General features: G+C 45.3%; 1 protein-coding gene across 1 annotated transcript in view; it reads left to right on the top strand.

The window, feature by feature from the left end:
• DNAH9 (dynein axonemal heavy chain 9) overlaps window positions 1–11,764 on the top strand; it is a 369,577-nt gene that overhangs the window by 31,642 nt on the left and 326,171 nt on the right. The window contains exons 8-10 of the mRNA XM_055258020.2: window positions 2,674–2,790; window positions 6,722–6,872; window positions 10,343–10,457. Coding sequence (XP_055113995.2) covers window positions 2,674–2,790; window positions 6,722–6,872; window positions 10,343–10,457 — 383 coding nt within the window. The remainder of the gene's footprint in view (window positions 1–2,673; window positions 2,791–6,721; window positions 6,873–10,342; window positions 10,458–11,764) is intronic.

Raw genomic sequence — 11,764 nt, 5'->3', positions numbered from 1 at the left:
AGACACAGAAAGACAAATGTTTCATGGTCTCACCTATACGAGGCACGTGAAATAGTCAAAGTCATAGAAGCAGAGTGGAATGGTGGCTGCCAGGGGCTGGGGGAGAGGGAAATGGGGAGGTGGTGGTCAAAGAGTATAAAGTTTCAGTTATGCATGATAAATAATTTCTGGAGCTCTAATGTACAACATAGTGAAGATGGTTAACAATACTGTATTGCGGGCCAGGTGCGGTGGCTCACGCCTGTAATCCCAGCACTTTGGGAGGACAAGGCGGGCAGGTCATGAGGTCAAAAGATTGAGACCATCCTGGCCAACATGGTGAAACCCCATCTCTGCTAAAAATACAGAAAGTAGCCAGGCGTGATGGCAGGCGCCTGTAGTCCCAGCTACTCAGGAGGCTGAGGCAGGAGAATCGCTTGAACCCGGGAGACGGAGGTTGCAGTGAGCCGAGGTCTCGCCACTGTGCTCCAGCCTGGTGATAGAGGGAGACTCCGTCTCAAACAAACAAACAAACAAAAAACTGTATTGCTTTGCTCTCTCACTCATAAGTGGGAGTTGAACAATGAGAACACATGGACACAGGGAGGGAAATAACACACACTGGGACCTGTCAGGGGTTCAGGGACAAGGGGAGGGAGAGCATTAGGACAAATACCCGATGCATGCGGGGCTTTAAACCTAGATGACGGGTTAATAGTTGTGGCAAACCACCTTGGCACATGTATACCTGTGTAACAAACCTGCACGTTCTGCACATGTATCCCAGAACTTACAGTAAAATAATTTAAAAAAAAAGAAAAACTGTATTGTGTACTGGAAATTCGCTAAAAGGGTAGATCCTAAGTGTTCTCACCACGCACACAAATAGCAAATGGTAACTGTGTGAGGTGATGAATATGTTAATTAGCTTGATTGTGGTGATCTTTTCACAGTGTATACATGTATCAAAACATCAAGTTGTATACCTTACATGTATACAATTTTTATTTGTCAATTATAACTTAATAAAACTGAGGGGGAAAAACGTTTTAAGCTTTGGGCAAAAACTGCTAAGGGAAGAACAGGCACACCTGGACAGAATTTTATTAGTGACTCGGGGAGGTGTAAGTGAAGCCACAGCCTGGGTTTTCTGATCTGAACCTGGTTCCTAACAGAACACATAGGATAAGGAAAGGGCCAGAGAAGCATTTTCCAGGACAGGAACAAAGAGCCCGCGTCTCACCTGTAGCCCCAGGAAAGCCTCGACCTGTAAGTCCACGCCCAAGGGAGAAAAAAAGAAGAAAAAGGGCCAGTATGAAAACAGAGAATGGAATTCTCAGAAAAAGGAATGGCAGAATTACTGGAGGAGGAATTTTAAGAGCGTGTGCGGGAAAAGGAGAAAGAAATTAGGGTGACAATCTGCTCTGAGCACCTTCAGACATCCAGGGGAATCTTAGGTGGCCAGACCCAGGAAGATACTGCCTTCTAAGAATTCTATTCATCAAAAGTAGACCCAAAAAAGGTAGACTGTACACCATCCTGGTTAACACAGTGAAACCCCGTCTCTATTAAAAATACAAAAAATTAGCTGGGCGTGGTGGTGCACACCTGTAATCCCAGCTACTTGGGAGGCTGAGGCAGGAGAATTGCTTGAACCCAGGAGGCAGAGGTTGCAGTGAGCCGAGATCGTGCCACTGCACTCCAGCCTGAGTGACAGAGCGAGACTCCATCTCAAAAAAAAAAAAAAAGTGGACCACAAAGCAGGCTATATACAATGTATTTGCTACTCTATAATACAATAAAACAAAGCATAATCCCATGGATTTTGCCCAGGGAAAAAACTAAAAACTAAAAAGAAACCACAATGTCATCATGTTTGGGAAGTAGGACTAGACCATTTTTTCATACTCTTTTTTTTTTCACACACACACACATGCATTACTGTTACAAAGCAATAATAACAAATAATTCCACAAATTAGAGATTGGAGTTAACAATGTTTCTCTGAAAATTGCTACATTCTAAGAGAAATACATTATGGTTGCCAGATAAACTACACTAATTTGGACATACTAAAAAAAAAAATTCTTGTTTATCTGAAATTCCAATTTAACTGAGTGCCTTGTAGTTTTATTTGCTAAATTTGGCAATCTTAAGAACAAGGCTAGTTGCTGTCCTAACCAATTAAGAAGGATTTAGAAGAAATAGTTTGTATTAGTTTAAATAGCTTTCTTTCCTCCTAATGGCTAGATTAGTTTGCTGACAATGGAAAAATAGAATTCTGACTTGGGGAAGGAAGGAAAGTGGGTGGTAATGTTGAAATAGCCCCATTGCTGGGGCTGTTGATGCTGCGATGGTTTTCAGGGTAATAAGAGCTGGTGTTATAAGAGCTGGTGTTATGAGTGAGAGAAGGGGCTTCAGGAAGCAGAACGGAGGAGCGTGGAAAGGGTGGAAGAACACCAAACTCACATCTAATTCACTTCACCATTTTGCTGGGACCCTTTAGGTAAAAATGCTGCAACCACAGGATAACTCTACATGGCTAAAAATTAAGTCATGCCATGGTGAATTTCAGAAAAATAAAATAATTATTTGGTATAACCAGTTCAAACACAAAAGTTAGCTGTGAGGAGCATAGTGGGGTTGGCTTTCAGAAAATTATGTTTTCCTTATATATATATGGTGTCTCTTCAGGACTTTGAAAATGATGTCTCTGAATTTAACCAGAAAGTAGAAGATCTTGACCGAAGATTGGGGACTATCTTTATTCAAACTTTTGATGATGCACCTGGCTTGGAGCATGCCTTTAAGGTTTGTGTAAATGGGGCAGGAGCCACTCGGTCCTGGATACTCCCCCAGCCCTCATCAGAGGATGATATGGATACCTTTCCAACTGTTCTGTTCCTGCAACTATTAATTATTCTTATTAATCTAGTAGAGAAGGATATGGGAATCCTTCTCACATCAAGAAAGTGTGCAGAACTGGGATTCTCGGGCTGATTACTGATGCCTTCCTGAAAATGTGACAATGTAAAAATACTTTTAAGAAGAATTTCTGTAGTGATCTCTTTAGGTGCCATACCTTTATCAGTAGGGAAAGCGTGACCATGCAATACCATGGCAATTTAACCGTGGCTGCTAGGTTGATGCAATCTGGAGCAAACCACCTCCCAGGTAATGAGTGATAGGTTTCAGGCATCGATAACTGGAATAAGAAGATGTGTGCTCTTACCACCTCACGCTCAGATCAGGTAGTACAAAGTGTATGGAGGAGAAGGACATGTATGTATTTAGGACAAGGCATAGATGATGAGTAGGTAAATGACTGCACAGCTGAGAACACTGCATCGTGAGACATGAAGACTTGGTGCAGCATGATACATCTTCCACGAAGCAATCAAGAGGCTTATTCTGTAAAGCTTTAAGGGTTCCACTAGTTGGTAGAAGTTACAAGAAGTCACATTGTGGTTCAGTAGAGGAAAGAGATTTCTGTCAAAGCCGTTTAAGATGGAATGGACTTCTTTAGCAAGTAGTTCAGTTTCTGGGCACTGAAAATGTTCAGACACAGGATCTGTGATGGGTGGGACGATTGTAGAAGAGGCTTAAACCCTGGATGGATGGATCTGTGCTATTCTAGAATATTTGGTAAACCAAATGCGGCAGGCTCCATTAGCCATTGACCATATATACACATGTAACCTTTAATCAATACCGTAATTCACATTGGAAGGCTTTTGAGATTCCCCTCTCCAAGCATTTGAACCAATTCCAAAGAAAGGTCTTGCACGTGTCTACAAAATGATCATGTATGCTATTGACTGTCAGGGATGATTGAAACTCTGCTGCCCAGGTAACTTGTGGGGCTGAAACTCCATTCGTGCACTAAGGATGCCCAGCCCTACCCATCATATAGATCCCTCTCTAGCAGAGATATTCGGGAATCTTCAAGGGATCCCTCATAAGTATTCTCAAGTCACTTTGAAGTCTTTGAAATCACGGCAACTGCTACCTGTCTACAGATCTCCTTTAAATTTTATCTGCCAAGAAAGGTGCTTGAAGGAGTCTTGCCGTTGCTTTTCTTCTGATGGTCCCCACCATGAAAACATGTCTGTGTGTGCCAAGGGCATGCCTCTTTGGGTTCCAAAATTCCAATCCTTGAAATTTTATGGTAGAGTAGGGTTCTGGGCAGAAGTAGAAGGAGACCTTTCCTCTACTGAAGCAGCACTGCTTGTACCCAGAGTTTCAGAGGGCTCATAGAAGCAGATTATTTATCTTCTGACCTTGACTCTTCTTCTCAGCTGAGCTTCCAGCCCAGCCCTTGGGAACTAGTAGGAAAACCATAACCCTCCGATCCCTTCTGCCTACTTTGTTTCTCTCTTTTTGGTGATCTCACCAACAAGAAACTAAAACCCTTCCTTCATCCCCAAGCAAAATCAAAATCTCCAATTGACATAAGCTCATGCAGAGAAGAAATTTTCAAGGCTGAGGAGTAGGGACCAGAGAGAGTACCTGACTCTGGATCCCCTGTGGCTGCTGTAAGATCATCCATCTACTAGGTGGCCCCTCAGTGGACATGAATCCATGAGGACATCCAGGCCAAGGACTGTGAATAGAGGGTGCAGGCTGGCTGTGGTGGTCCCTCAGTGCACACACATGTGCTTCCTCAACAGAAGATGGGAGCCACCAAACTCAGTGCAGTCCTGCTCTCTTATGCTTCCATTGAGGCAGAGCTACTTATTACTGTCTCCAGAGATCTGGGTGATTGTTTTGTGGAGGAAAGTGTGACCCTAGATCCTCCCCAATAGAAGGCTTTTTAGCACCTTTAGAGAGTCCTTAGAGTGCCTTGGAATCATTAAGGAAATCCAGTCAAGCTGTCAGGCCTGGAAAACATCTGGCCAAGGACCCCATATTTGGCTTTTCTCTGTACCTGGTCATTCTGCATAACATGGCCTGGACACCTCGGACTTCTAGGAGCCATCTAAGATTGTGAGCTGATGCCAATCAGCTCCTAGAGCTTGCACTCCCTCCAGGATTGGAATGCCAGTGAAGCAAAAAAATGGCCCAACCTGAAATAAGGAGATAGGATAAAGAGCATAAGGTCTTAGACAAATGCAGACTGTTCAGCTTCCAGTTTCAGGACATGTGGTTGTAATTTTACATCATGTTTCTCATGTTCATTGACTTAAAGCAAGGGTTCCACATTTTCTTCTACAAAAGGTCAGAGAATAAATATTTTAGACTATGGGTACATGTGTTTTCTGTCACATACTCTTTTTCATTTTATTATTTGTTATTTTTATTTATTTATTTTTGAGACAGAGTCTTGCTCTGTCACCTAGGCTGGAGTGCAGTGGTGCGATCTCAACTCACTGCGACCGCTGCCTCCTGGGTTCGAGTGATTCTCATGCCTCAGCCTCCCGAGTAGCTGGGGTTACAGGCACACGCCACCATGCCTCGCCAATTTTTTTTTTTTTTTGGTATTTTTAGTAGAGATGGGAGTTTTGCCACATTAGCCAGGCTGGTCTTGAACTCCTGGCCTCAAGTGATCTGCCTGCCTCGTCCTTCCAAAGTGCTGGGATTATAGGCATGAGCCAGAGTGCCCGGCCCTCTTTTTAATTTTTTTAATTCTTTTTTTAAATGCAAAAACCATGCACTTAGCAGTTGTGGGCAGATTTGGCTACCCACTGCTGTACTTCGTCACCCCCTGACTTCAAGCACTAGGTGGAGATGAGAGGTTATCATGGAAAGCACGTTTAGAAGCAGTGTATTGGCACATCCTAAATATAACTGGAGTCCTACATGTCCTCATCTCAGAAAAGCATCACAATCGAAGAAACACAGTCTAGGAGCCAGAAAGTAATTAAAAGCATTTCACATCTTGATTTTGCTGCTCCAGGAAACACTGAGGGGTTAGAGCAGTCTGAATGCACAGGAACACATTTTCAGAGCAAGGTCAGCATCACTGCCATTCTCATGGCACCTGCTCTCAGAAACTATTTCCTTGTTCCCATTCTCAAATTTTTGCCCTTCAAATTCTCCCCAACATCCAGCCTACTTAACTTCTTTTTCTTTTCCATCATCACCTTCTTTCTGTTCTAGGTCTTTTTTTTTTTTTTTTTTTTTTTTTTGACAGAGTCTCGCTCTGTCACCCAGGCTGGAGTGCAGTGGCGCGATCTTGGCATCTTGGCTCACTGCAACATCCACCTCCCAGATTCAGGCAATTCCCTGCCTCAGCCTCCTGAGTAGCTGGGATTACAGGCACCCACCACCACGCCCAGCTAATTTTTGTATTTTTAGTAGAGATAGGGTTTCACCATTTGGCCAGGCTGGTCTCGAACTCCTGACCTCGTGATCCACCCACCTTGGCCTCCCAAAGTGCTGAGATTACAGGCATGAGCCACCGCACCTGGCCTGTTCTAGGTCTTAATTATGTAGTTCAGCTTAACCTTTCTGGGATCTTTAGTTGTCCCTTTGTTTATTGGTTTATCCAGATTCTTATGCCAAGTAGAGCTGGGGGTGGGTAACTCAGCAGACAGGAATTCTCTGTTAGAAGCAAAGGAGAGGAGAAAGACTATGAATATCATCCACATATGAATAATTACAGGTCCAGCTCCACGATAACACTGTTCACTCTTCTTACAGTGGTAGGCATATAAAGGAAAACCAGAACACTGGATTTGTATGACCATGGAAAGGTTTAATCTGTGATTTTTTTCCTCTTTTTCCTCCACCTTCCCTACAGCTGCTAGACATAGCAGGAAACCTCCTTGAAAGACCACTGGTAGCGAGGGATACATCTGATAAATACCTGGTCCTCATCCAAATGTTCAACAAAGATCTGGATGCAGTGAAGACGATCTACAGTCAGCATGTTCAGGAGGAAGCAGATCTTGGTAGGCTTGTTGAAGGGGATTTTGATGGAGACATTCTGTTACTGGAAAGAAGCAACTCATTCCTCTTGTATTTGTTAAATGTCCATGTATGGATCTATACATTCTCAAAAAAGAGCAAGCACAACCTTCTTGCTTGAAATTCCAGACCACTTTGGGTGACTGGGGAGCTCTCTGAACTATGGCTTTCCCTGTTTCTGGGGCTGAGATTGGCAGGCTGACCCAGCGTGGTGCAGTCTTGACCGCCTCTGTTCAGCTGAGACCTTGGCATTATGTATGAGTTCACCCTTGATCCGTGTTGCTACACTGACTAATCTTCAACACGCCTCCATTCGAAAATAAATGTTTACACGCCTGAGAAAAGTTTCTTATGCCTTCCAATGCCATAGCAACCATGCTTCTGGTGGGAGGAACCAGCAGGAGCCCTCCAAAGGGCAGTACCGTGCCAAGGCGTGATGTCTCCATTTTTATTATGATGCTGAGTGTCAAAACAAATGCATTTCAGTTTTACATACATTTATTGAGTCCTTACTACATGCCAAGCATGCCTGTGGGTACTATATAGTGTGGCAAGTCAAGGTAAGGGATAAAATAACAAAAAAGGTGGTTCTTTATAGAATGTTGAGTACTGCTCGACTTGAGTTATAAAGAATGGTAACAAGCTGGGAGTGATGGTGTGAACTTCTAGTACCTAGTATCTCAGGAGGCTGTGGGAGTATCGCTTGAATTCGGGAGTTCAAGGCTGCAGGAGCTATGACCCTGCCACTGCACCCCAGCCTGGGTGACAGAGCCAGACCCTGTCTCTAAAAATAAAATAAATAAGAAAGAAATAAAATACATTCCTATAGTCAGTCGCACAGTGCTTTGCACATAGTGGGTGCTCGATAAGTGGTTATTGGACTGAATGGCCTCTGACATCTGAAAAATGATGCCATTTGATGAAATAAATTATTTACTTCTTATTATGAAAAGAAAATAAAGAACAAGAGACTAAAACTCTTCCTTCCTCCCCAAGCAAAGATGCATTGTGGATGGGAGATTCGAGGGCAGGCTTAACAAGACAAGATGCATTGTGACTGGGAGATTCGAGGGCAGGCTTATGGAAAAGGTAGTCTTGAGCTGAGCCCTAAAAGTTGGGAGATCAACAGTAAAGCAGAGGAGACAAAGGCCTTCAGAGCAGATATGAGAGGATATGGAAGGCGATCAGCTGGGTCTGCCTACAGCCAAACAAGGTGTGCAGAAGACACTCATTCGGCCACGGCATTTGGGGTCAGCCTGGGAAGTGCTCAGAGTGCCGCATTAAGGAATTTGGAATTCATGATCGAGGGTAAGGGAAATTATCAAAGGCTTTTAAGTAACTGAGTAACAGGATTGCTGTGCTTGCAAGTAGGTTTCATGGTGAGGTCATCAGGAATTGCCTCCACTTGGAAGTCATTCCAAGAAAATCTGTTGGCCAAGCCTTATGTGGGATTATCCCCATGACTTCTTATGGTCAGATACAGAGTTTGAAAACTCAAATGCCTTCAGAAGCTATATCGGTAATAAATGACCACGACCTTAGTACCTTAAAACACCACCACCCGTCTTTCAGCTCACGCTTTTTTTTTTTTAGACGGAGTCTGGCTCTATTGCCCAGGCTAGAGTGCAGTGGCATGATCTCGGCTTATTGCAATCTCCACCTTCCCAGTTCAAGCGATTCTCCTGCCTCAGCTTCCAGAGTAGCTGGGATTACAGGTGCCTGACACGAGGCCTGGCTAATTTTTTTGTATTTTTAGTAGAGTCAGGGTTTCATCATGTTGGTCAGGCTGGTCTCGAACTCTCGACCCCATGATCTGCCTGTCTCAGCCTCCCAAAGTGCTGGGATTACAGGTGTAAGCCACCACGCCTGGCCCTCAGCTCACACTTCTGTAGGTCAGGAGTCCAGCATGGTGCATCTGGGTTCTCTACTCAGAGAGAATCCCAAAGCTGAAATCAAGGTGTCAGTCAGGCTGAGTTTGCATCTGGAGGCTCTGGAGGAAAAATCCACTGCCATCCTTCTCGCTATTGGTAGAATCCAGTTCCTCATGACTATAGGAGTGAGGTCCCCATTTCCTGTTGGCTGTCAACAAAGGGCCACTCTTAACAACTAGAAGCCATCTGCATTCATTACCATGTAGCCACCTCCATCTTCAAGCCAGCAACAGGATGTTAAATCCTCTTATGCATCAAATCTCTGCCTTCCTCCCCTGCCACCAGCCAGAGAAAACATTCTGCTTTTAAGGCCTCACCTGATTAGGTCAGGCCCACCCAGGGTCCTCTTCCTCCTGCTGTATAACAGCATGACCACAGGAGTACGTTCTCATCATAGCCACAGTTTTGACTCATGCTTAAAAGGGAGAGGATTATGCAAGGGTGAGGGGCATTGGGGGTCATCTTAGAATTTTGCCTATCATGGAGGACAAGCAGGAAATGAAAATGATGGATCTGGACTGAGCATGGTGACACCAGGGAAGGGTGGTACCCGTGGTGAACTAAAGGAAGTGGCCACTTCTCTAGTTGCTGGTTAGAAATGCCAGCTGATTCTTGCTAATCTTCTCATTTTACCAGAGAAGCTGGGAAGTGAGATTCTTTAAAAAGTGAAAACCTCACATTTGTTAAATCTTGACAACTAAATATAAGCAGACAAACCCAATGCCCGGGCTAACATAAGCATATCTAGTCTGTGCTGACTCGAGTCCAGGGCTGCATAATCCACATGACCTGCCTCATTCATCATCTTACAGAATTCTCACAGAAATTTAATTAAGCAGGGAAGATATTATTCCCGTTTTATAGATGTGAAAATTGAGACCCAGAGTGATTTGAGTTGTCTGTTTAAGGGAGTGTTTCAACCCTGACTGTTCAATTAGAGTCATCTTGAGAGCTTTTAAAAAAAACACTCAATTGTGGCCAGGTGCAGCGACTCACGCCTGTAATCCCAGCACTTTGGGGGATTGAGGCGGGTGGATCACCTGAGTTCGAGACCAGCCTGATCAATAGGGTGAAACCCTATCTCTACTACAAATACGAAAATTAGCCAGGTGTGGTGGTGGGTGCCTGCAATCCCAGCTACTCGGGAGGCTGAGACAGGAGAATCGCCTGAACCTGGGAGGCAGAGGTTGCAGTGAACCATGATTGCGCCACTACACTCCAGCCTGGGCGACAAGAGGAGTTAGACTCCTTGAAACACTCATGGCTGGGCCCCTCCCAGAGCGGTGAAATCAGAATAGCTTGGGCAGGGGACCCAGGTCCCCTGAGGCTGGGAGTGTTCGTCTGAGGATCACTCTTTCTTCCTCTTTAACAGAACCCCCCAGGAACTCCAGTGTGCTCCCAGGTGACTTTAGTCTGGAGATAATGAGGCAAAAGTGGAGTACGTGGCGGGAGGCGTTTGTCGAGCGGAGAGGGCTGAGGTGCTCTAGGCTCATTTTGGTCTGTCTGTGGCCCTGTGTCCCCAGGGTTCTCCCCGGTGCACAAGAACATGCCCACCGTGGCTGGCGGCCTCCGCTGGGCACAGGAGCTGAGGCAGCGCATCCAGGGTCCTTTCAGCAACTTCGGACGCATCACACACCCGTGAGTATTGTGTTCCTGAAAGACAGGTTTGTCTTGGGCTGCTGTTCCTGCTCTAGAATCTGAGTGTTGTAGAAATGCAACCTGCTTAACGAAGGCCAGAAAATCATCTTCCTTTCTTTCCATATCCAGCAAGGGATTAGGCACCTATTGGCAAAGCAGTCGTGATATGGATGCATTTGGACTGATGGGCAGGGCCCTTGGTGTTAAGCGGTGTAACTGGCTGACTCATTTTGCTCTGGGGGATTCATTTCTGGAGGACAGTGAGCCAGGGATTTTAAGCTCTGTGGAGTTCTTCCACACGTCTCCCTTTGACACCATGTCTCCTTGCTGCTGAGGCCACTGGAAAATAATGAAGCCCGGCATTTCCTCAAGTGCAGTATGAGGTCTCCGTCCATCGGGACAACTCTGGGAAACCTGTTAAAGATGCAGGTTCCAGGGCCTCACCTGTCACTGGCTGAATCTGAATCTGGCTATGAATCTGCCCCTTTAGCAAGCTCCTCCTGTGATTCTGACGGTGACCCGGTTTGGAAACCCTCAGCTTGCTTCACAGCTGAGGTTAGAAGCTGAGATGGAAGCATCTCAGCTGCTAATTGTGATGTTGTGTTTAAGACGCTGGCTGAGGAAAGGCAGTCTTTCTCTGATACCTCTTTCTAAAAGACTTAATCTTGCTGACAGCACACAGGTCTCGGAAAACACAACAGAAGGAAAGGAATCAAACTCTGGCCGTTGGACTCACAGGCTTTTTGGAGTTAGGAAGAGCCTTAGAGACCCTCTGGTCTGGCCCAAGTGGGAAGACTCAACACCATCAGAGGCCAGACAAATGGATGGCCAGGATGGGGACTGCAGGGGCCCATCAGCACCCCACTCCAACATTGCCAAGCAGAAAAGCAGACCCAATGTGAGCAATCTCCTGACTGTTGGAGATAAGCTGGAAACTGGATTTTAGAGTTGGACATCCAATTTTCCAATGATCAAGGATTCCATTTTTTCTCAAACTCTGCGCAGATCTAACCAAGCATGCCTGTGAGGCAGGTCTGCCCTGTGGGTGACCCATTTGCAGCATCTGCTTGGGTGTGGGCGAGATTTTTATTTTCAGATGAAGAAGTGGAGGAAATGAAGAGAAAAGGGAGGTAACTTGCCCAAGGTCCTAGAGACAGCCAAAGAAAGAACTGGAAGAAATGCCTGGTTCCCCAGGCTCCTAATCCAGAACACTTCCCAGGGACCCCCAGCCCTGGAAGTTTGGCGGGGAGTAGATCTGAGCCCTCATGCATCTCAATCAAGCAGCAGAAGGCAGAAGATATATGAAT

Source organism: Symphalangus syndactylus, chromosome 20 (assembly GCF_028878055.3).
Source record: "Symphalangus syndactylus isolate Jambi chromosome 20, NHGRI_mSymSyn1-v2.1_pri, whole genome shotgun sequence".
Taxonomy (NCBI): Eukaryota; Metazoa; Chordata; class Mammalia; order Primates; family Hylobatidae; genus Symphalangus; species Symphalangus syndactylus.
This window is presented reverse-complemented; position numbering and strand designations above follow the sequence as displayed.